The sequence below is a fragment of the Mastigoproctus giganteus genome, chromosome 9 (genome assembly GCF_048544385.1).
Source record: "Mastigoproctus giganteus isolate SK-2022 chromosome 9, ASM4854438v1, whole genome shotgun sequence".
NCBI classification, from domain to species: Eukaryota; Metazoa; Arthropoda; class Arachnida; order Uropygi; family Thelyphonidae; genus Mastigoproctus; species Mastigoproctus giganteus.
The window spans coordinates 172,713,622-172,740,539 of record NC_143583.1 but is presented as its reverse complement, the minus strand read 5'-3'; the positions used below and the strand labels follow the sequence as shown (position 1 = coordinate 172,740,539).

General features: G+C 38.3%; 1 protein-coding gene across 1 annotated transcript in view; it reads right to left on the bottom strand.

The window, feature by feature from the left end:
• Arms (Ankyrin repeat-rich membrane spanning) overlaps positions 1 to 26,918 on the bottom strand; it is a 680,132-nt gene that overhangs the window by 505,819 nt on the left and 147,395 nt on the right. Inside the window, exon 7 of the mRNA XM_090381558.1 lies at positions 15,114 to 15,212. Coding sequence (XP_090237684.1) covers positions 15,114 to 15,212 — 99 coding nt within the window. The remainder of the gene's footprint in view (positions 1 to 15,113; positions 15,213 to 26,918) is intronic.

Below are 26,918 nucleotides of genomic sequence, written 5' to 3'. Positions count from 1 at the left end.
ATTGCCTTAGAAAACTAAATCTTCTGAGAGTAATTTCCTCCATGTCACGGGGCGCAGATCGCTACGTGTTGCTACAGCTATATCGATCGCTGATTAGATCCAGGTTAGACTATGGGTCTCCTGCATATGACTCGGCCAGACCGAGTGCACTTAAATGGCTCGATCCTGTACATCATAGTGCCCTACGAGTTGCACTGGGGGCTTTTCGTACTTCACCAATCTTAAGTCTATATACCGAAGCCTATGAGCCACCGCTACATCTTCGACGACAAGTTCTGTTACTAAATTACGCAGCCAAAATCAGCAGTCTTCCACATCATCCCATATGGCAATATCTCTTTATACCCAAATGGAGTAAACTTTATGAAAGTAAACCACGGCTCAATAAACCATCTGGCATTAGGCTTCAAGCTCTCATCACAAGCTGGGACCTGAATTTTACTAACATTCTTCAGGACACTAGCATGGAAACCCAGCCATGGCAAATGCCCCCGACACTTTCAGCAATGGGGAAAGAATAACCTCCCAGATTCCAACATTAGACAAATTCATAAGACCCACTCCTCTGAGTTTAGCACTTTCATTCAAATATATACAGATGGATCCAAAATTGGTAGTAAAGTTGGTACCGCTGTAGTATTACCAAATATCACCATCTCCAGACAGCTTCCGCCTGAATGCAGTACTTATACCTCAGAACTATACGGCATTGTTCTAGCTCTAGAGAATATCAAAGAAGAGTCGTATACCAAATCCATCATATATACGGACTCATTGAGTGCTGTTAATTCTCTACAGCGTCAATTCTTCCCTAGTCATCCGCTGGTACAAAAAATTTGGGCACAGCTACTAGAACTTCACGGACATGGACAGCTAGTAATATTTTGTTGGATCCCTGGACACGCTGGAATACTAGGAAACGAGCAGGCAGATTTAGCTGCTAAATGTGCTACAAATGTGATACCATCTAATTTCAGGACTCCTTATATTGACCATAAATCCATTATCAAACAGATGTATAAACAACAGTGGACACGCATGTGGCAAGGTCAAGCAAATAATAAACTTCTTGAAATCAAGAGAGAACCCAAGCAATGGCAATCCAGTCTGAGACGAAACAGAAAGGAAGAAACCATCCTAGCCAGATTACGCATTGGTCATACATTCCTCACACATAGCTACCTACTAACAAACGATGATCCTCCACAATGCAGCAACTGCTTATGTTCACTAACAGTAAACATATCATCCTGGAATGCCTGCTATATCTGCAAGAACGGAAATCTGCTTTCTTCTCTCATTTTCGTAACTCCAGTCAGTTATCATTACAGAGTGTTCTAGGAGATCGTGAGGACATGAATGACATTTTTCTCTTTCTAAAACTGATAAATAAATATCACAATATATGAACCATATCACGTGTAAGACAAACTAAGAAGATATTAGACAGTAATCAGTGCATTATAGCCTGAGTTGCTGATGCACCAACAAATTTAACAACAACAACAACAAGTGGACAACCCACAAACATGGAATACCACTGCGGTCCATACCACTGTGATGTCCAAGGCTCTAGGAATTCCTTTCTCACTAATGAAAAGCAACTTGTCATCACAGCTAAGATTCCTCACTCCCGAATCTCAGTGGCTAAAGGAAAGCACTGAATCAACTTAGAGGAGCAAATCCCTCTCCCCCAAACAATTAGCATTAGTAGAGGCATAAGGTGCAAGAAAGTAAGCTTCAACCAAATAAAAAAAACTCTTCCCATTTCACCCATCCATTCACTCCAAATGTTTGTCTAGTTCTGCCTTGAACTTATTTAAGTTGCTGACCTCCACTACAACAGATGGAAGTTTGTTCCAACTATCAACCACCCACTAAAGGCTAAAGGCGAATTTCCACACATCTATTCCACAATTGTCTTTCCTCAATTTAAATTTATGTCCTCTCAGGTGAGTAATCTGAGCAAGAGGAAGAGTCCCATAAGCACCGAGCTTTCTCAATCCATTCACGGCCTTATACACCTCAATTAGATTCCCTCGCAGGTGCCTAGTCTACAGAAGCTGCAATTTACAGAACTTAAGCCTTTCTTGCTAACACCAACCCTTTGTTCCACTCTGTACTCATTCCAGCAGCTCGACATATTTCCTAAAATGAGGCCTCCAGACATGTATACAGTACTCAAGGTGCAGCCCGACCATTGCCATATACAAGGGGACAATCACCCCCTTATCCCTGCTAGCAAAATTCCCGTATATCATTGACAAGACACCATGAGCTACTCTTGCAGCCTTATTGCACTGATCAGAAAACTTCTTATCTGACTGCACAATTACCCCCCAGGTCCTTTTAATTATCTATTACCCTGAGTGTAGTACCACCCAGTTGATATGTTATTCTGCAGTTACTGCTACCCATACGCAGTACTGGTGACCCCCGCTTAATGCTGATAATTCGTTCCGGAAAAATAGAGTGCTAAGTGAATCCGCGCTAAGCGAGCTCCGCATTCCCATAAGGTAACATATGTATTTGTAAGTTGCAGTTGATGCCATAGGATATTTCCTAATCAATAATAAATGGTAGTGAAAAGATGCACAAATTTCGGTCAAAATATTTAATATTCAAATATTTATACATATAAAATATTCTGCATTACATATGTATATAATTATGTGGTAACTATTTACATATCAAAATTAAACTTAAAATTCTGGAACGAAAAATGAGAGATTTTAAAATTTTAAATGAGAGAAATGAGAGAACGAGAAATTTTAAACTTAAAATTCCAATTAAAATCATGAATTTAATTGATCTAAATTGATTTTGATTGATTTAATTTAATTGATGAATTTAATCATGAAAAATGTGTCGATTTTGGGTTGAACTTTGGCCCTCTTCTAAAGAAACTAAAAGGGGTATTTAGCCTTTAGTGGGTGGTTGATACTTGGAACAAACTTCCATCTGTTGTAGTGGAGGTCAGCAACTTAAATAAGTTCAAGGCAGAACTATTAATTTTAAATCCCCCGCAGCGTTTCCACCCAACAATAAAGTCACCCGATCTTTTGCCGCATTGAAACCTGGCATGTTTTTTGCTTCTTTCAATATGAAACGTCTTTTAGGCATTCGTTTCCACAAAAGTCCTGCTTCATCTATGTTATAAACTTGTTGAGAAGTATAACACATAATATCCCTCTTCAATAATTTTAACAAGTTCTTTTTTGAAAGTTTCAGCTCCTTGATCTGCCCTTACCAGTTTTAAATGGTTCCACATTATTTTTTTTTTTTTTTTAGGTGAGTTTTCTTCAAATCATCATATTGGCTAATATCTCTCTCTCTCTCTCTCTTTTTTTTTTTTTTTTTTTTATAATATTTAACTTAACTGAATTCTGCATTGAACTTTATCTTCAATAAAATTAGTTAAAGTCTTTTCCATTTAAATCCTAATAGTCAGCCTAGTCCTAGTTGCTTGCAGTGGAACAGCTATCTTTCCCACTGTTAAAATTAATTCTTTATTTTTTTATAATTGTTCTTACAGTTAAACTTGCAAGTCCTAAATTATGGCACACATCCACTTGTCATTGACAGGAATCGATTCGCTTCAAAACGTCTAATTTAATTTTCAAAGTCTTTTTCTTACATTTATAGTCTTCGTACTGCGCTCAGACATTGCTTTTTCATTCTTAGCGGCCATTATTAACTCTTCTAAAATGTAACTGCATTGGTTGCATTAATTATGATACAATGTTCAAGTAAACTGTCCGTTACGCACGATGTCTAATACTGTACTGAGTGATGACTAGACTTCGGATAAATGCATATAACACAAATATTACAAAGCAATATACTTGATCATTTTTTTTTAATGTTGATCTCGGAACTACGTAACAAGTTACTGTACTGCAATTAAATTAACGTGCAAGAAAATTTCACTGAGCGTGGGAAAATTTCCCAAATTGGCGTGGGAAATGTTTTAATGCTATTTTGCTATTCATTTTCAAGCTATCGACTCCATCAAATGAAATGATTTCGTTAAATATGCCAAAAATGCAATCTGTAAAAGAGCGTTATAGTGATCTGTGACAGCGTTATAGTCAGATACGGGTTATAATATAAGAACAGCGTTATAGCGTATCAGCGTAAAGCAAACCAAGTTATAACGGGGGCCTGCTATACTTCACATTTTTCAATGTTGAACTTCAGTTGCTATCTCTGAGCCCATCTGCTCAACTTCTCCAGATCCTGTTGCAGTAGCGCACTATCATTACTGTCATTAACAATCCTGTCAACCTTCGCATCATCTGCAATCTGAAGGTATATCATCCCCGATATACCTTCATCAATATCATTGATAAATACCGAAAACAAAAATGGACCTAACGCCGAATCCTAGGGGAATCTACGAGAAACATTTATCCATGAAGAGCAGTAACCATTAATAACCACAGTCTTCTCCCACTCAACTTTTATCCATTGTAGCAAGTTGCCCTTAATATATACTGCTCCAAATTGTAGTCATCCATGTGCCACAGTATCAAAGGTTTTCCTAAAATCCAAGTATATGATACAAATTTTATTCTTTGCATCCAGTTCCAATAAAACTTTTCAGACAAGACTTCCCCTTAACAAACCCATGCTGTGTCTGAACTATAACTGCAGTCTTGTCCAGATGATCCTGCATCACTTCCTTAACCAGTAACTCCATTATTTTCCTTGAAACAGAAATTAGACTAACAGGTCTGTAATTACCCATGTCACCCATTGATCCTTCTTTGTGAATTGGGGACACATTTGCATACAAAGGAAGCTTTCATAATTATGGCTATTACTTCCTTTGCTGCTTCCTTTAATATAACTGGATAGATCCCATCCACCCCTGGTGGATGGGATCTATCCAGTTATTCTTATGTACTGAACATATATTCTTATGTTCAATTTTAACAATTTCTAATTCATTTTGCTCTCATTTATTACAAAATCATCTAGCTCCCTGCCAGAGTTTGTTAAGCTTCTGGCCTCCGCTTCACTACTGACATCCTCACGTGTGAATGTAGATGCAAAAACCTCATTCAGTTTGTCAGCTAACCGAGCATGTTCATCAACAATCCAAATTTCAATGTCAAGTGGACTAATTTGATTCATCTCCCTCCTTCTAGAGTTCACATAAGTACAGTCTTTACTGTTTTTCTTTGCATTGTTTGCCAAAGATTTCTTGTAATCTGTCTTTGCTTGCCTAATGTCCTTAGTGACTTGATTACATACTATCTTATATCTACCAGAGGCATCTGTGTCTCCCAATAATTTATATGCAACCATGCATTTTTCTTCCCTGCCACGTGTCTCATTAGGTCATCTGCAGGGGCGGCTCATTGGTAGGCACTGCGGAACTGCAACACCCCCAATTTTTTTTTTCTAAATATACAGTCAACGCAGTTATATGAAATTTTGTGAAGAACAGTGCAATACAATAAATAATTTTATTAACAGGTCCTGCATATAGTATAGTCATCCTCTATTTCCAATAATCATTTCAATAATAAACAAATAAAAACACGAAATTGTTTTCAACATTGAAGTTTAACCATAGGTGGAACTAGGTGCTACACAGTTCCACATTTTGGCTCCAGTGGTTCAGTCAATGCCTAGTTGGCAGGTTGCCAATACACATTTTTTAGAGGTGATAAAATGAGGCAAAGGAACTACGGAGCAAGCAGTGCCGATCTGAACAGTGCACCAAACTTGAATGAAAAAGTTATTAATTTATTTTCAATAAATAAAAACTGAAGAATGGATTTTATTTTTAAATAAAATTTTGAGATTACCCAAGTCTGTTAATGGTAAGTGTCCAGTTAATGTTTTGTAGTATATATTTTTAACTTGCTAATTATTATTGCCATCTATGTCTACATGACTTATAACCAAGCCAATTTAATGTAACTTTAAGAAGCAACACCCCCATACATCAGAGTCATGAGTCGCCACTGGTCATCTGATATCCATTTAGGCCTAAACCTTGAACAGTATTTCTTAATTGGTATGAAAAACCTAGTAGCTTCCAAGATAAATTCCTTGAATGCTTCCCATTTTGAATTTGCTGTTGGTAACATCATTAGTTGGCCCCATTGAATAGAATTTAAAAATTCCCTGAAACCACCGTAGTCACCTTTACAAAGGCAAAAACCCTCCCCTTTAACCCTGATGGTAGTTACATCTAAGTAAATCCCATATCAGTACACTGTGATCACTGCTATCTAGCAGTTCCTTTATCTGCAGATTCTTAATGCATGAAGAATCACTGCTGATAATCAGATCAAGAGTATTACTCCCTCTGGTTACCACTCGAACATGCTACTATAGAAAATAATTATAGATTAAATCCACAAAAGCCTTGCTAGTGTGTGAGTGACCAACCCACAAGTTCCAGTCTATATCTGGGAAGTTAAAATCTCTCATTATAAGACAATCTGATTTACAGGCCCACTATTTCTCTGTAAAGCTGTTCGTTGTACTCATCAGAGTCATTAGGTCAATAACACACTCCTACTCTCAACTTGATTTTCCCAGTTCTTATGTCACACCAAACCGACTCAACACAGCACCCTCCACCCATGTGAACTGGATGCATTTCGTCAGATGTGTTTCTTAAGTAACAGCATCACCCATCCTCCCCTGTCTATCCTTCCTCTACACATTGTACACCCCAAATTCTAATTCTGCATTCCTTATCTTTGTGGCACCACATCTCTGATATCCCGACAATATCTGCTTTTGATGTCTTGACCAGCACTTCAAATTCATCAAATTTAATTACTATACTCCTAGCACTGTTGTAAATGCCAGTATACATACGCCTATTCTTACTCTTGGTTACTCTAACACAACCCATGTATTTACTTGTTCCATGATGACTCCTAGCAGCCCTTGAAATCCCCAGTACCTTGCCCTTGCTTTCCAGGCTGCTGCTTGTTCTAATAGAAGCAGTGCAAGATGCAAGAATCACTTTCACCTCTGCCTGTTGCTACTGTTAATCAATTCATCTGTGAATCCCCCCTCCCCGAGCTAGCAGTTTTCCAACACACTTAACATTGCCTCAATAGCATCAGCAAATTTCCTTGCTCCCTTTCTATTTAAGTATATTCCATCCCTGTAGAAACAATTTCTCCTGTTAACAAGCAGAGAAAAATTCTACCCCAGGAGCCTTGCACAAAATCTCCAGGGCCAAATTGATTGACAAGGCTCTCATCAAATACTCCTTCATATCGTGTCTGAGCAGAATTGCAGACACTCAAATTTAACCCTAACTCGCGACTCTTTAACGGAAGTTTTTCAACATTGAGCTGTATTTGTTAAGTAAGTCCGCAGATCTCCTACTCTTAATATCATTAGTGCCAATTAGTGCAATTAGTGTACAACAATATCACCCTTTGTGCTCTTAAAAGATGATATCTTTTTGCCATCATCAACTTTATCATCAACTTTTGCCCCTGGCAGACATACACTGGTCCTATTCCACCTATCCTTTTTGCACAATATATTTCCCGTTTCCTTGACAATAGTCACCAACAGTAATTTTGGTCCTTGAGGTTGTCACAGACATTCTCCCAGATATGCCAGACAAGCTGTTCTTGCTACCTGGGAGTCTAAAACGCTGATGGAACTGATATTCGGGTGACACTCAAGTCAAGTGGACCCAATTTCGGCGAAGTCAGGACGGTCTATGACAGCCAAGTCCTCTGCTTGCACCTTCACGATGGTGCGACTGTTAGTAATCCTGGGTATAACCGTCATGCACAAGTACATGATGGGTGACCACCCAGGTGTGAACCAACGTAAGCAGGGGTCGAGGTGTGGCGCCCATACCACATGGAGGAACGCCATCCCTCTGTTACCAGGCAGTACTAGGTGGTAGATGACTCTCATCAACCGGTGAAATACCATCACTTTGCTTATTGGAGGCTTGAAGTGGTGGAACCCATGTTTAGTCTCTAGAGCTAAGTTCCGGCCAACCCTTCCCTATTTCTTCCATCATGCAGTATGATTGATGATTTTTGAGGTTATGATGAATGTCGTGGCGAGATCCAATATTCCTTACATTTCGAGGGTACAGCTCTAAAACGGTGTTCGCAGGTCAGCCGCTAGATAGTACACCGGACCAAACCTATTGGTAACTCTCTAGGAGGCTTCCGGATCAGCTAGTGTATAATCTTGCTACCTCTACTCTGCCAGATAGTGACTGGAGGGAGTCCGAGTAGTGTGTATGCGGGGAGCATTGTCGAGGCCACGTTATGTCAAGGATCTGGGTATATTCTTACCACATGTATGCCATATCATCTGCAAACTTCGACATTAAGCCTGATATACCTTCATCAATATCATTGATAAATATACAAAACAACAGTGAACCTAACACCGAACCCTGTGGGACACAACTAATAACATTAGTCCACGAAGAGCAGCACCCATTGATTACCACCCTCTGTCCTCTCCCACTTAACCATCCTTTTATCCATTGTAGCAACTTACCCTTAATACCATTCTGCTCCAATTTGCACAGTAGCCATCCATGTGCAACAGTGTTAAAGGCTTTTCTGACATCCAAGTCTATGATATCAAAATTATTTTTTGCATCCAGTTCCTTTGTAACCACATCATAATAACCAATCAAATTTGTTAGACAAGACTTTCCCTTAACAAACCCATGCTGTGTCTGAATTATTGCTGCAGTCTTGTCTAGATGATCCTGCAATGCATCTTTAACCAGTGACTCCATTATTTTACCGGAACAGAAGTTAAACTAACTGGTCTGTAATTACCCGTATCACCCTTTGTGAATTGGGGATACATTTGAATGTCTCCAGTCCATGGGGACCTCCCCGGAGTCCAAGGATGCTCTCATAATTATGGCTAAGAGTTTGCTTAGTCGCTTTGCCGCCTCCTTTAATATAACTGGATAGATCCCATCCACCCCGGGTGCCTTCCTTACGTTTAACTTCAACAATTTCTCCTTCACTTTGTTCTCAGTTATTAAAAAATCATTAAGCACCCTGCTACAATTTGATAACCTTCTGCCATTTTCAAACCTTAATAATTCCTCATGTGTGAATGTAGAGGCAAAATACTCATTCAGTTTGTTTGCGATCTGAGCAGGATCATCAACAGTCGAACCATCGATATCAAGTGGACCAATCCGATTCATTCACTTCCGTTCAAAGTTTATATAAGTAAAGAAATCCTTCCTGTTTTTCTTAGAATCCTTTGCCAAAGATTTCTCGTAATCTGCCTTCGCCTGCCTAACCTCCTTCGTGATTTGATTAGAGACTAGCTTATATCTGGCATAGGCTTCTGTGGCGCCTGATAATTTTGAGAAGAATTGGAGAAATACCATCCGAACCTGGAGCTTTCTTAGCATCAAAAGTCGTCAAAATCCTTCTGACATCCTTTTGATGGAAGACCACAAGAGGCATTGAATGGAGCGAGTTGGAAATGGTGGGAGGTGTTTTACCAAGATCATTGATACAGGAGTTGGAAGAAAAAAGTTGGAAGAAGAAGAAAAGTCAGATGAACTAATGAGGCATATGGCAGAGAAGAAAAATGCATGGGATACATACAAATTAACACGTGACACAGACGCCTATGATAGATACAAGTTGATCTGTAACCAAGTTACAAAGGAGGTTAGGCAGGCTAAGGCAGATTACGAGAGATCCTTGGCAAGGGATGCGAAGAAAAACAGCAAAGAGTTCTTTACTTATGTAAACTCTAGAAGGAAGGGGATGAATCAGATTGGTCCACTTGAGATCGATGGGTCAACTGTTGATGACCCTGCTCGGGTAGCTAACAAACTAAATGAATATTTTGCATCGACATTCACACATGAGGAGTTATTCAGCGAGGGGAATGCCAGAGGTGTATTCAACTCTAGCAGTAAGCTAGAGAATCTTGTAATAACTGAGAGCAAAGTGGAGGAGAAACTGTTGAAGATAAACACAAGAAAGGCACCTGGGGTGGATGGGATCTATCCAGTTATATTAAAGGAGGCAGCAAAGGAGGTAAGCAAACCCTTAGCCATAATTATGAGAGCTTCCTTGGACTCAGGGGAGGTACCCATTGACTGGAGATGTGCAAATGTGACCCCAATTCACAAAGGGGGATCAAAGGCTGACACAAGTAATTATAGACCTGTGAGTTTAACTTCTGTTCCCGGAAAATTAATGGAGGCACTGGTGAAAGAAGCACTGCAGGATCATCTAGACAAGACTTCAGTTATAGCTAGCACACAGCATGGTTTTGTTAAGGGGAAGTCTTGCCTGACCAATTTGATTGGATACTATGATGCAGTCACAAAAGAACTGGATGCAGGGAATAACTTTGATATTATATACTTGGATCTTAGAAAGGCTTTTGATACTGTTGCACATGGAAGACTGCTGCACAAATTGGAGCAGTGTGGCATTGGAGGCAAGTTGCTGCTATGGATAAAGGGGTGGTTGAGGGGGAGAAGACAGAGAGTGGTAATCAATGGACACTGCTCATTGTGGACTAATGTTATTAGTGGAGTCCCTCAGGGTTCAGTATTGGGGCCTTTATTGTTTTCTGTATTTATAAATGATATTGATGATGGTATATCAGGCTTAATGTCCAAGTTTGCAGACGATACGAAGGTTGGCAGGGTTGTCAAGGACACTACTGACACTATGCTGCTGCAACAGGATTTGGAAAGGTTGAGCAGATGGGCTTTGAGGTGGCAAATGAAGTTTAACATTGACAAATGTAAAGTACTACATATGGGAAACAGCAACCCCAGAGCAACGTATCAACTCTGTGGTACTACACTGACAGTGGTAGAGAATGAAAGGGACCTGGGGGTGGTGGTGCAGGCAGATATGAAGTTCTCTGAGCAGTGCAGACGAGCTGCAAGAGTAGCTCATGGTGTATTGTCAATGATATATAGGAATTTTTCTAGCAGGGATAAGGAGGTGATTATTCCCTTGTATAAGGCAATGGTCAGGCCACACCTAGAGTACTGTATACAGGCCTGGAGGCCTCATTTCAGGAAGGATGTAGAGCTGCTGGAACGAGTACAGAGAAGGGCAACTAGATTGGTGAATGGGACAAAGGGGTTCTCTTACGAAGAAAGGCTTAAGTTTTGCAAATTACAGTGTCTGGAAACTAGGCACCAGCGGGGTGATCTGATAGAGGTGTACAAAGCCTTGAATGGTTTGAGCATGCTCAATGCTGGTGGGATTCTTCCTCTAGCTCAGAAAAATCACCTGAGAGGGCATAAATTCAAATTGAGGAAAGACAGATGTAGGATAGATGTGCGGAAATTTGCCTTTAGCCAGCGGGTGGTTGGTGGGTGGAACAGACTTCCATCCCTTGTCGTGGAAGTTGATAGCCTAAATAAGTTTAAGGCTCAGCTGGACAGGTATTTCGAACGAACAGAGGGGTGAAGTGGAAGTGGTTATTTTTATTTATTTATGTTACTTTTTTTTTTTTTTTTTTTTTTTTTTTTTTGGCTGATGCTGCATAAGCTTGCTTTCTTGCATCAAATGCCTCTGCTAATGCTAAATGCTAAAAATGGGATGCTAGTAAGTCAGCTTTATCCTTGGCTGAAGTGAGAACAGAACCATCTGGTTTTTTACAGAAGTGGGAGCAGAGAAGGGCAAAAGTTGTGGCCAATAGCTTTGGCAAAAGACCAGAATGCTCGGCTAACATTAGGGCAAGAACCAACTTTTCTACTCTTAGCCTGTTCAAAATCTAGTTTGGACTAATTAATAACTGCTTTACAATTGTTGCGAGCTTTGGTGAAGGCAGAAAATGAATCTGAAGACTTCGAAACAAGCCAATTACGAAATGCAACCTTCTTCTCTTGAACAGCCTTAGCACATTTATTGGAAAATCAAGGTTTAGATAAAGGACGAGATTTCAAAGTGGAGTGTTGAAAAGTTGGACTGGAGAAAGTCAAGTTGCAAAGAGAGGAAGTCAAAGAGCTCCAAGCGATTAGTGGAGTTGGGAGAACGGCAGAGACAACAGATGAATTTGACACAATGAGGTAGAGAGATTTTAAGCCAGGGAAGATTGAAATGAGGAGATTCCAAATTACCAAGTCTCTCACAGGGAATATCGGAACGGACATATGCACAAATACCACCTTTGAGGTGAAAGGAATCATACAGCGAATAATTTGGGCAACTGAGATGAGCAGTGGTCGAATCAACCGATAACTGAGATTTTGTCAGAAAAAGTACATGGGGTTTGGCAGACTGCGGTTGGAAATGGACATCATTGAGATTAGAATTGAGACCACATATATTTGTGAAATGAACTAGGAAGTGTTTGGAAGGTTTAGATCTTTTCGCAGATAAGCTTACTCTATTAGTTTGACAATTCATGGCATATTCGATAGTAAGAAAAAGTGGGGGTGGAGCATGCTGTATGAAGTAATGAAAATTTTGGATATGGCGTATACATGGTAAGAATATACCCAGATCATTGACATAATGTGGCCTCGACAATGCCCCCCGCATACACGCTACTCGGACTCCCTCCAGTCACTATTTGGCAGAGTAGAGGTAGAAAGATTATACACTAGCTGATTCGGAAGCCTCCTAAAGAGTTACCAATAGGTTCGGTCCTGTATACTAACTAGCGGCCGACCTGCGAATACCATTTTAGAGTTGTACCCTCGAAATGTAAAGAAGACTGGGTCTTGCCACGATGTTCATCATAACCTCAAAAGTCATCAATTACAGTGCATGATGGAAAAGATGGGGAAGGGTTGACTGGAACTTAGCTCTGGAGACTAAACATGGGTTCCACCATTTCAAGCCTCCAATAAGCAAAGTGGTAGTATTTCACCGGTTGATGAGAGTCATCTATCACCTAGTATTGCCTGGTAACACAGACTGGTGGCATTCCTCCATGTGGTGTGGGCGCTACACCTGGGTGGTAACCCACAGTGTGCATGTGCATGGAGGTTATACCCAGGGTTACTAACAGTCCCACCATCATGAAGTGCAAGCAGAGGATTTGGCAGTCACAGACCGTCCTGACTTCGCCAAAATTGGGTCCACTTGATTTGAATGTCACCCGAATATCCATTCCATCAGCATTTTACACTCCCAATTAGCAAGTACAGCTTGTCTGGCATATCTGATAGAATGTCTGTGACAACCTCAAGAACCATATCTTGATCCACTTTTATGATAGTTAAATATCAGTTCTATAGACATCTGTATTATTTACAGTATGTGATAAATACTGACTGTCTTCAGGAAACTAAATACACTTAATGTGTCCACTATTTCCTAGGATATCTTTGAGGGTGATACTATGATGTGATCACAAAGGAACTGGATGAAAAAATATAACTGATATCATATACTTGGATTTTAGTAAAGCTTTTGATAGTGTTGCACATGGAAGACTATTGTACAAATTGGAGCAGTATGGCATTAAGGGCAAATTGCTGCAATGGATAAAGGGATGATTGAGTGGGAGAAAACAGAGAGTGGTAATCAATGGACACTGCTCTTCGTGGACTAATGTTATTAGTGGAGTCCCCCAGGATTCCGTGTTGAGCCCATTGTTGTTTTCTGTATTTATTAATGATATTGATGAAGGTATATCAGGCTTAATGTCCAAGTTTGCAGATGTTACAAAGGTTGGCATGGTTGTTAATGACACTAATGACAATGCACTACTGCAGCAGGATCTAGAAAACCTGAGCAGATGGGCTGAGAGGTGGCAACTGAAGTTCAACATTGACAAACGTAAAGTACTGCATATGGGTAGCACTAACCCCAGAGTAACATACCAACTGAATATCCTACATTCAGGGTAGTGGAGAATGAAAAATACCTGGAGATAATTGTGCAGTCAGATATGAAGTTTACTGAGCAGTGCAGACAATCTGCAAGAGTAGCTCATGGTGTCTTGTCAATGATATACAGGAATTTTTCTAGCAGGGATAAGGAGGTGATTATCCCCTTGTATAAGACTATTGTCAGGCCACACCTTGAGTACTTTATACATGTCTGGAGGCCTCATTTTAGGAAGGATGTAGAGCTGCTGGAACCAGTACAGAGAAGGGCAACGAGATTGGTGAATGAAATAATAAACGGTTGCTCTTACAAAGAAAGGCTTAAATTCTGCAAATTGCAGTGTCTGGAGACTAGGCAACTGCAATCTGATCTGATTGAGTTGTAGAAGTCCTCGTATGTTTTGAGCAAGCTCAATGCTGATGGGATTGTTCCTCTTACCCAGATTAATCGCCTGAGGGGACAAATTCAAATTGAGGAAAGACAATTGTAGAATAGATGTGCAAAAATATGTGTTTAGCCAGCACTTGGTTAATTCCTAGAACAAACTTCAATTTGGAGTAGTTGACAGCTTAAATAAATTCAAGGCGGCACTAGACAAACATTTGGAGAGAATGGATGAGTGAAATAGGACGGTTTCTTTTTTTTTTTTTTTTTTTGGCTGATGCTATATAAACTTGCTTTCTTGTATCATATTCCTCTACTAATGCTAATGCTACTCGAAATTTGAACATTATGCATATTGCTAACTCCCTATTGTGAGTTATTATCGCTTTCCATATATCCACGTTAATTATTCAAAAATAATAATGAACATTTTGAATGAATTTCAAAAAGATTGTCGTTTAGAACACCATTAAAAAATTTTAATAATTGTCACATCATGTGACCAAGTTTTATAAATTCATCTAGAAACAAACACATAATTCTAAGCTTTTTCAGTTAAATAGTCAGTTTTGCACGGCAATTTTAGTAAAAGTTAAAAGTAGAATAAAAATAGTGAAGATATACCTGCTGGTTGCAATCATGCTTTAACTCTGGTAACATCATAAAAATCCAAAAACTATACCAAATAAAAATTTGCCCATATTTAGGAAGGTAAAGAAAATCACAGATTTTTATCTTCAGCCAACAATTATTGTGGGTTTGTTATTTGAGTTACACCTCGAAAATGTAGCACCATGGCTGCAGGGTTAAGAAACTATGATTTTTTTCAGTGTGAAAACAGAATTTTTCATTCAAGAATGAAGAGAGTGTGGTTTATTTAAATAAATATTTTTGTGTTTTACAACTCACCATATCTACAGCATTCACATTTGGTTTGTATTCTAAGAGCAAATTCACAGCACTAGCATGATTTCCTTTGGTAGCAACCAGTAAAGCTGTCCATGAATACTGTAAATGAAATAAAAGGTGTTACTATTCAATACAATACAATAGCAAAATATATACACACCTAAGTAAATCTGTTTATTCTAGGGTTAATGGGCAGACTAGTGGCACAAGAAGGCAATGAAAATATGGCATGGGATGACAGATGATATAATATAAAAGTTTATTTGCTTATGTGTCAGTACTATAGCTCAATGCCTGTGAAATGTAGAAACCTGAAACTTTGCAAGCAAACAAGGGAATCCCAGAGGGTGTGCACCTTGTTAATTTTTTTAACCCCATTAAATTCTTTCTATGAGTTATTAAAATTTCTCATTTCAAATTAGCACTATTATTGATTAATTAACATCTAATTAGTACAATTAATGATTTTTATTAATTAAATGTTAACCAAAAGAAGGCACCATGACTGTTACTTTGCTCATTTAAGAAGTTAAGTGAAAGAAAGTTTTAAATTAATTTGCTATCATGTAATATTAGTTAATGGCATTTTATAAATGAAAGAAGGCATTAAAATCAATTGGTTATTTACATTAAATGTTCCTCAAACATGCCTAGTAAGAAAGGCGAATGATAATATATGGTAAAGCAATTTAATAGTAATCATTTTATCTCTTAAAAACTTCCTATGTTGAGTAAAGCTTTAAATCAATTTGCTTGAAAATTCTGCAATTTTAATGTCATTGTGATATGAAAAAAACAATTTTCTATAGTAAATAAAAGAAAGTTTTCAATCAAAATGCTTGGAAAAGAATGACTGGAAAGTATTTGATTGCAGTGGCATCATCAGGCTTTTCTGCCAATCGATCTTCAAGTTGTCCTTCAACCTGGCAATTAAAGCAGCACCAACCTTCAACATCAATATTATCAACATAATGGAAGGAAGCAAAGCTTACACAACATGAGTTATTTTAAAAAAAAAAAAAAATTTTGTTTGCCCATTCCCTCTCTCTTTCTTTCTTTAAATTCGTGTGAACTACTCACCTCTGCAATATTGTAAATTTAATCGAATAAATAATCTTTGGCTGAATACTAATTTCTGCACACCTATTCTGCAACCCCTCATTCCCCTCATGTTTCAACTTAAATCCATTTGTGTGTGTGTCACCTAAAAAATAATAAAGATGCAATCAACATTTAGTTTATTTAATCCTTTCAAAGTCTTAAACACTTCAGTTAGGTCACCACAGAGATGCCATGCCTAGTTTCCAGAGACAATTTATAGTACTCCAGCCTTTTTTGGAGTAAACATCATTGTGTCCAACTATACATATATATAAAATCGCTTTATTGCCATAGATATAGAAATACATACAACTCCCCCAATACATTTTGTAGAGGACCTCACAGAAAGAGGAAAAACATAAAACCATACTCTTATTGTCTTTCTCTGCACTCTTTTCAACAGACCTATGTCTTTCCTAAACTAAGGTTTCCACACCTGGATGCATTATTCCAGGTGTGACCTAATCATTACTTTTTCCAATGGGATAACCACCTCTTTATCCCTGCTGTCAAATGTTTCCCGTGTATCATTATTACTCTCTGGTCAGCCCATTCGCTTATTTTATCTAGATCTTCTTGATGTAGAATATACTTTGATTATTGGCACTACTGTGCCTGCATCTACAGCAACTTATACATCAAACTTGAAATAAGTAAGTCAAATTTCATTAATAAATATTACACCCAGTAACAGGCCGCAACACTTGATTCCTGTAATACACAATTCATGCCATTCGTCCCTGAATAGTGAGCAGTTAATAGATTTCTCCATTATTTTGTGAAGGGTTAAGTGCAATGGTATGATAAATAGAAGGAAGACATTATCACCATTTACAGGAATTAGCTGCATATGAACAAACCCATGCAGAAGATAGTGAAACACAAGTGTGTAAAAAGGTAACAGAATGAATTTTGAAATAACTGTGAGTAAAGTGGAGGAGAAACTGTTGAAGATAAACACAAGAAAGGCACCCGGGGTGGATGGGATCTATCCAGTTATATTAAAGGAGGCAGCAAAGGAAGTAAGCAAACCCTTAGCCATAATTATGAGAGCTTCCTTGGACTCAGGGGAGGTACCCATAGACTGGAAATGTGCAAATGTGACCCCAATTCACAAAGGAGGATCAAAGGCTGACACAAGTAATTATAGACCTGTGAGCTTAACTTCTGTTCCAGGAAAATTAATGGAGGCACTGGTTAAAGAAGCACTGCAGGATCATTTAGACAAGACTTCAGTTATAGCTCAGACACAGCATGGTTTTGTTAAGGGGAAGTCTTGCCTGACCAACTTGATTGGATACTATGATGCAGTCACAAAAGAACTGGATGCAGGGAATAACTTTGATATTATATACTTGGATCTTAGAAAGGCTTTTGATACTGTTGCACATGGAAGACTGCTACACAAATTGGAGCAGTGTGACATTGGAGGCAAATTGCTGCTATGGAAAAAGGGGTGGTTGAGGGGAAGAAGACAGAGTGGTAATCAATGGACACTGCTCATCGTGGACTAATGTTATTAGTGGAGTCCCTCAGGGCTCAGTGTTGGATCCATTATTGTTTTCTGTATTTATAAATGATATTGATGATGGTATATCAAGCTTAATGTCCAAGTTTGCAGACGATACAAAGGTTGGCACGGTTGTCAAGGACACTACTGACACTATGCTGCTGCAACAGGATCTGGAAAGGTTGAGCAGATGGGCTGAGAGGTGGCAAATGAAGTTTAACATTGACAAATGTAAAGTACTACACATGGGAAACAGCAACCCCAGAGCAACGTATCAACTCTGTGGTACTACACTGACAGTGGTAGAGAATGAAAGGGACTTGGGGGTGGTTGTGCAGGCAGATATGAAGTTCTCTGAGCAGTGCAGACAGGCTGCAAGAGTAGCTCATGGAGTATTGTCAATGATATACAGGAATTTTTCCAGCAGGGATAAGGAGGTGATTATTCCATTGTATAAGGCAATGGTCAGGCCACACCTAGAGTACTGTATACAGGGCTGGAGGCCTCATTTCAAGAAGGATGTAGAGCTGCTGGAACGAGTACAGAGAAGGGCAACAAGATTAGTGAATGGAACAAAGGGGTGCTCTTACGAAGAAAGGCTTAAGTTTTGCAAATTACAGTGTCTGGAGACTAGGCACCAGCGAGGTGATCTGATAGAGGTGTATAAAGCCTTGAATGGTTTAAGCATGCTCAATGCTGATGGGATTCTTCCTCTAGCTCAGAAAAATCACCTGAGAGGGCATAAATTCAAATTGAGGAAAGACAGATGTAGGACAGACGTGCGGAAATTTGCCTTTAGCCAGCGGGTGGTTGGTTGGTGGAACAGACTTCCATCCCTTGTGGTGGAGGTTGATAGCCTAAATAAGTTTAAGGCTCAGCTGGACAGGTATTTTGAATGAACAGAGGGGTGAAGTGGAAGTGTTTTTTTTTTTTTTTTTCTGGCTGATGCTGCATAAGCTTGCTTTCTTGCATCAAATGCCTCTACTAATGCTAATGAAAAGCAGCCAGCTTCACACAGATTTTAAAAACAAGTGGAGCTATGCTATAGGGGCTGGAAATTTCTTGATATTAAAATTGTTCAGAATTCTTCTAATGTCTTCTGCCAAATGACCACAGGAAGTATTGAGTAGAACATGTCTGATTTGGTAGATGATTTACCTAGATCAGGCCTGGGCAAACTATGGCCCACGGGCCGCAAGCAGCCCACTGCACATTTTTGTGCGGCCCGCGAGCTTTAATTGTATTTTCGAAAAAAGTTTACTAATTTTATGCCTTTTGCGACGCCTTTTTGAGAAATAAATTTGTATATGTAATACATTATAGAATTTGTCGACTTTTAAATTGTTTTATCATCTCTGTATTGTTCAAATTGGGATAGAATTTGAAATTGTGCGCGAACCGGAGCGAGCCAACGGGCGATTTATAAATGTATAATTTGCAATTATAAACTAACCGCGCGAAACTACGGTAACAGACACCTGGTGATGTCGACAACGACTTTGCTGCGGTGGTGGAGTAATAGGATAGGACTGCTGACTGGCCGCAGTTCCAATCTGTTTTCTCTGACGGTCATCCCGCAGTTAGTTATCTTCGGTTATTATCTTGGTGCCAGTAGCGATAAAAATAATATTTAAAAATGAATAAAAAAAGGAAAAATTCAACAAGAGCATCGTGTCTTCAATGAAGAGTGGAACACAAAATATTTTTTTGCTAACATAAATAACGAGACTATTTGCCTCATCTGCCGGGAGAGTGTCTCAGTGTTGAAAGAGTACAATATTAAAATACATTTCATTACTAAACATTCCGAATATGGTGCCAATTTAACTCCGGAAGCAAGAAAGAAAACTGCTGATGGATTGATTCAAAATTTATCTAGACAACAAAATGTGTTTACGTGGCTAACTAAGGAACAAGAAGCTACTGTAGAGGCAAGTTTTGTTATTTCTCATATAATTGCAAAAAGCAACGAGCCTTTTTCTGATGGAGACTATACTGAAGAATGTATGACTGAAGCTTGTGGAATTAAACACAAATTTGAGAATATAAGTTTATCTCGGCGAACCATAGTAAGAATTGAATGTATCGATACAAATTTGAATGAGCAATTATCGGTAGAATCCATAACATGGTACTCAATAGCTCTCGACGAAAGTAACAACCAAAAGAATACTGCGCAGTTATTAATTTTCATACGGGGTTGTACCTCTAATTTTGAAATTATTGAAGAGCTTTCAATGGAATCTCTTAAAGACCAAACAATGGTAGTTGATATATTTGAAAAATGCTTAACAAGATATAATTTACAATGGAACAAAATGGTAAGCGTAACAACTGACGGAGCACCAAGTTCGACAGTTAAAAATGTTGGAGCGTTAAAGAAAATTCAGGATAAAACTTGTGAAAATTATGCTGATTATAATTTAATTACAATTCATTGTATTATATATCGACAAGTATTATGTAAAAATGTGGTAAAATTTGAACATATCACATCTTGTATTACTAAACTAGTAAATTTAATACGATCGAGGGGCCTGGAACACAGACAATTCATTAATTTTCTTCAAGATATTGAATTCGAGTACACAGATATTCCTTATCATAGCCAAATTCGATGGCTTAGCTTAGGAAAAGTTCTTCGGCAAGTATGGGATCTTAAAGATGGCATCATTCTATTTTTAAAACTGAAAAATATTATGGACTTTCCCGAATTAATAACTGGATTTGTGATTTTGCGTTTACCCTGAACATCATGATACACTTAAATACTTTCAACACTGTGTTACAAGGGAAAAAGTTATACGCCCATGATATGGTAAAAAGTTTGAATGGATTTCAATTAAAACTCCAGTTGTTCCTTCGACATTTATTGATTAACAAGGCAGACCACTTTCCAACCATGAAGTTGCTGAAGATTCCAGAAAATAAATTTGAAAAATATTGTGAAATTATCAACGCTTTGAATGACGACTTTTCACGAAGATTTGGCGACTTCCGAAAAATTGAGCCAAGTTTGGCAATAGTACACGACCCATTTTCAACAGAAATTGATAGTGCACCGAGTGAACTACAGCTTCAGATTATAGATCTGCAGTGTGATACCAATTTAAGAGAATTGCACCGTTGTGAGGAAATCTGTAATTTTACAATATTCTTAATTCGGACAAATTCGACGAACTTATAAAGATTTTGCCAGAAAAATGTTGGTTATTTTTGGATCAACCTATGTATGCGAACAAACATTTTCCATCATGAATCTAAATTAAAATTCTTTATGATCAAGCATCACCGATGAACATTTAAAAGCAGTTTTAAGAATCTCAACTACAAAATTAACACCCGAAATTAAAAAAAAAAAAAAAAAAATGTTAAAAGATTTTTACATCTTTTAACATTTTTTTTCAGTTCATCTTTTCATCTTTTAACAGTTCCATTCATCTTATTAAATTCTTGGTTGTTAGAGAATAATTTTTTTATGTTATATTTCTTCTTCATGATAACAAATAATATATATCTAAAAATAGTATTTTAAGTGAGGCCCGCCTTCTTTTTGAATTCCTAATGTGGCCCTTCAGCCAAAAAGTTTGCCCAGGCCTGACCTAGATCATTAATCTAGGTAAATCTAGGTAAGAGTATAATGCAAATAGGTCAGCTTTACCTTAGCTAGGTATGCAACAGAGGTTAAGTATGTATGAAAAGAAGCTGGAGTCAATAGGCTTGGCCAGAGACCAGAAGGCTCAACTACCATTTCAACAAGATTCATGTTTTCCAATCTTAGTCAGTTCAAAATTGAGTTTGGAATGATTAACTTTTTCTTCAAACTGTTTCGAGCTTTAGTACAGTTAGCAAAGAATTCTCAGCAGTAATTCTTTAGTATAATGCAGAGAATCAAACTGGAAATTTAGATGAAAGCCGAATGCAATATCAGTTCTTACCTTGAACAATCTCAGCATATTTTCTGAAAAACAATAATTTTTACAGAAGGTTTTAGATGAGGGCAGGGAGATGAGAGATAAAAGAATCAGTCCCTACAAGACTGACATGATCTACAAAAACTTTAGGATTAGAAGACTTAAAAATAGAAATTCAAGGAAAAGATTAATCAGAAAATCAAGCAGTTCATCCCACTTCACATTCTTGTAATGCCAAAGCAAACAAGGCTAAGAATGATCATGGAAGGAGAAATGTAAGGGGTGGGGGTCTTTTTTGCACTGCTCAGAAAACTTCTTATCTGACAACACAATTACCCCAGGTCTTTTTCATTCTTCACTACCTGAGCGTAGTATCACATGGTTGATATTTTACTCTAGGGTTACTGGTACCCATATGCAGCACTTTGCATTTGTCAAAGTTAAACTTCAGTTGCTGCCTCTCATCAGCCCATCTGCTCAACTTTTCCAGATACAGTAGAATACTGTCCTTACTGTCATTAACAACCCTAGCAAACGTTGTATCATCTGTAAACTTGGACATTAAGCCTGATATACTTTTATCACTATCATCGATAAATACAGAAAATAGCAACGGTCTCAATACAGAACCCTGGCGGACACCACTAATAACATTAGTGCACGAAGAGCGGTGTCCATTGATTACCACTCTCTTGTCTTCTCCAACTCAACCATCCCTTTATCCATATCAGCAACTTGCCCTTAATGGCATACTGCTCCAACTTGTACGATAGTCTTCCATGTGCAACAGTATCAAAAGCTTTCCTAAAATCCAATTACAGGTAGTTCTCGACTTTGAGTTAATTTGTTCCTAGCACACGCTCGTAAAGCAGGAATTTATTTCCCATAGACATAATGTTAAAAATAGGGGTTACATTATCAACAATGAAATTAGTTAGCTAATTAGTTTATGTTTAAACAATTATTGATTTATCCAAAGATATGAAAACATAGCCTGTAAAATCAAGCAAATTATAATAATATAAAATTATTTATGACTTTCAAATGTTAAAGAATGTTTATTCTTCATCATCATCGACTAAATGCACACTGGTTGATCACTCATTATTGGCTCGGCCCTCGTTAGTTTGTTGTACAAGGAGTCATCTTCTTCAAATATGCTTCAAGAGGCATTTATTTCCAAGATAATCTTCTCTTTTCTTTATAAATTTCAATAGCATTCATAAGTATTTTTTAACGGAATGCACAAATTGCAACTAACACGATTTGGGCAGGGTAACAAGTTTACAAAGCTTCAAAAAAAAATAAATAAATAAAAAATTAAGAGAAGATTTTGAAAATTTATTTATGTTTTTTATACGATTAAAGATTTCAGTAAAAGGCAAACACATTTCACCATTATAATGTAAAAACCCACACAATTCCAGCTATCAGTATTTTCACAAATGCAATAACATCGAGTTTACTACCCATTTATAATTGCTTGCAGTAACAGAAAAGCCCAATAAACCGGAAGTGCAAATTGTTTTATGATCATGACTTCCAGAAATGTTCTTTAGACAAATATCACAAAGCCGTTCAAAATTGGTTCTTATAATGGAACTTTTTTTTTTTTTAGCATTAGTAGAGGCATATGATGCAAGAAAGCAAGCTTATGCAGCATCAGCCCAAAAAAAAAAAAAAAAAAAAAAACGCTCCCATTTCACCCCTCCATTCGTTCCAAATACCTGTCCAGCTCAGCCTTAAATTTATTTAGGCTATCAACTTCCACAACAAAAGATGGAAGTCTGTTCCATCAATCAACTACCTGCTGGCTAAAGGCAAACTTCTGCAGATCTATCCTCAACTGCCTTTCCCCAATTTGAATTTATGCCATCTCAACTGATTATTCTGAGCAAGAGGAAGATTTCCATCAGCATTGAGCATGCTCAAACCATTCAAGGCTTTATACACCTCAATCAGATCACCTTCCAGGTGCCTAGTCTGCAGACATTGTAATCTGCACAACTTAATCCTTTCTTCGTAAGAGCAACCCTTCGTTCCATTCACTAATCTTGTTGCCCTTCTCTGTACTCATTCCAGCAGCTCTACATCCTTCTTAAAATAAGGCCTCTAGGCCTGTAGACAGTACTCATGGTGTGGCCTGACCATTGCCTTATACAAGGGGATAATCACTTCCTTATCCCTGCTAGAAAAAATCCTGTATATCATTGACAGGACACCATGAGCTACTCTTGCAAACCGCCTGCACTACTAAGAAAACTTGATATCTGCCTGCACAATTACTCCCAGGTCCTTTTCATTCTTTACCACTATGAGTGTAGTGCCACAGAGTTGAAACGTTACTCTGGGGTTACTGCTTCCCATATGTAGTACTTTACATTTGTCAATGTTAAACTTCATTTGCCAATTCTCAGCCCATCTGCTCAACTTTTCTAGATCCTGTTGTGGCAGCGTACTGTCATTAGTATCCTTAACAACCCTGCCAACCTTCGTATTGTCTGAAAACTTGGACATTAAGCCTGATATACCATCACCAATATCATTTACAAATACAGAAAACAACAATGGACCTAACACTTGAACCCTGAGGGGCTCCACTAATAAAATAGTCAGCAAAGAGCAGTGTCCATTGATTACCACTCTGCCTTCTCCCATTCAACCATCCCTTTATCCATAGCAGCAATTTGTCTCCAATGCCACACTGCTCCAACTTGTGCAGCAGTCTTCCATGTGCAACATTATCAAAAGCCTCTCTAAGATCCAGTTCCTTTGTGACCACATCATAGAAGCCAATCAAATTGGCTTCTACAATCATAGAAGCCAATCAAATTGGCTTCTACAATCATAGAAGCCACATCATAGAAGCCAATCATTCTTCTTTTTTATGTTTATCTTCAACAATTTCTCCTCCACTTTCCTCTCAGTTATTACAAAATGATCTAGCTCACACTGCCAGAGTTTAATTCACCTCTGGCATTCCCCTCCCCGAATAACTCCTCATGTGTGAATGTAGATGCAAAATACTCATTTAGTTTGTTAGCCACCTGAGCAGGACCATCAACAGTTGCACCACCAATATCCAGTGGGCCAATCTGATTCATTCCTTTCCTCCTAGAGTTTACATAGGTAAAGAACTCTTTGCTGTGTTTCTTTGCATCCTTTGCCAAAGATTTCTCATAATTTGCCTTTGCCTGCCTAATATTCTTTGTGACTTGGTTACAGACCAGCTTATATCTATCATAGGCTTCCATGTCACCCATTAATTTATAGGTATCTCATGCATTTTTCTTCTCTGCCATGTCTCATTAGTTCATCTGACATCGATTTAGGCCAAATGATAATGATGAAAGTGTAGTGCGTTTAATGATTTGAATTGGTAACTAATATAATTTACACTATAAAAATGACCTTTTAGGGAGTTATATAGCGAAAATTTGAACTTGCGAGGTCATGGAATGAATTACCGAAAAATAATGTGTTATTGGGTTCACATCACGATATTTTCACGACACGATGGTAATAGATTGAAATTGTAAAGCGGGGTACACTGTATTGTATAGCTACACGCATGGTTTGAAATGCAGTATTTATGAATGTCTAACATTCGTTTTTTGCAATTAATGTTCATATTTTCAATTTTGTTGATACTTGATACTTGAGGGGGGGGGGGAAACTCATAAACCTGTGAATTGGGGATACATACAAATGTATCCCCAATTCACAAAGAGGGATTAAAGAGTGATATGAGTAATTACTCATTGGAAGGAGATGAGAGTTACACCTGTTAGTTTAACTTCTGTTCCAAAAAATAATGGAGTCACTGGTTAAAATCACTTGTAAAATAGATAAGACTGCAATGATAGTTCAGTCACAGCATGGGTTTCTTAAAGGGGAAGTCTTGTCTGACAAATCTGATTGGATACTATCAGATGTGTTCACAAAGGAACTGGATACAAAAAATAATTTTATATATAATATACCAATTGGACCTTGGTAAAGCTTTTTATATTGTTGCAAATGGAAGACTACTGTACAAATTGGAGTAGTATGGCATTAAGGAGAAGTTGCTGTTATCGATAAAGGAATGACTGAGTGGGAGAAGACAGAGAATGATAATCAGTGTACACTGCTCTTCGTGGACTAATGTTATTAGTGGAGTCCCCACGGTTCGGTGTTGGCTCCATGTTGTATCTATATTTATCAATGATACTGACGAAGGTATATCAGGCTTAATGTCCAAATTTGCAGACGATACGAAGGTTGGTAGGGTTATGAGAGTAATGACAGTGCACTACTGCAACGGGATCAAGAAAAGTTGGGCAGATGGGCTGAGAGGTGGCAACTGAAGTTTAACATTGACAAATGCAAAGTGCTGCATACGGGTAGCAGTAATCCCAGAGTAATGTATGAACAGTTCGGTTCTACACTCAGGGTAATTGAGAGTAAGAAAAGACCTGTGGGTAATTGTGCAGTCAGATAAGAACTTTTCTGAGCACTGCAGACAGGCTGCAAGAGTAGTTCATGGTATCTTGTTACTGATATAGGAGGGACAAGAAGGTGATTATCTCATTGTATAAGGCAATGGTCAGGGTACACCTTGAGTACTGTACACAGGTCTGGTGGCCTGGAATGAGTACAGAGAGGGGAAACAAGATTAGTGGGCGGAACAAAAGGTTGCTCTTACCAAGAAAGGCTTAAGTTCTGCAAATTGCAGTGTCTGGAAAAACTAGACACCTGCAAGGTGATCTATTTTTTTTTTTTTTTTTATGTGAACCCCAAACACGAGAGGTATTAGAACCTATAGTACTCAGTACCGTGCTTGGGTTGGAGGTTGAGAAGACGAAAGAAAATTTGTTGACATTGGACTTGAACTTCTGTAGATTATAATTTTCAGGAAATACGTATGAAGGAAGGTTGTTCCAGAAAACAGCAGTTGAATGAAAAAATGAGGAAGATGAAAAGTTGGTTCTGTGGGTTTGAAGTTGGACAGTAAATGGATGTTGGCTGGTGGGGGCACGTGTTCAGACTGTTTTGAAAGAGAGAGCGGGAATTATAGAAGCCAATTCAGAAGAACTGTGCCCATGGAAGTATGTGTAGAACAGGAATGCAGCAGAAACAGTGCATCTATGAGACAGAGAGTGGAGAGACTCTGTTAGAGATGAATCATTAATTAACCTAACTGCCCTCTTCTGAATGGAATCAAGAAGCCTGAGAGAGTTTTTGGGGGCACCACCCCAGATGTGGGAACAATATTCCATGGCAGGGCGGATATGCGAT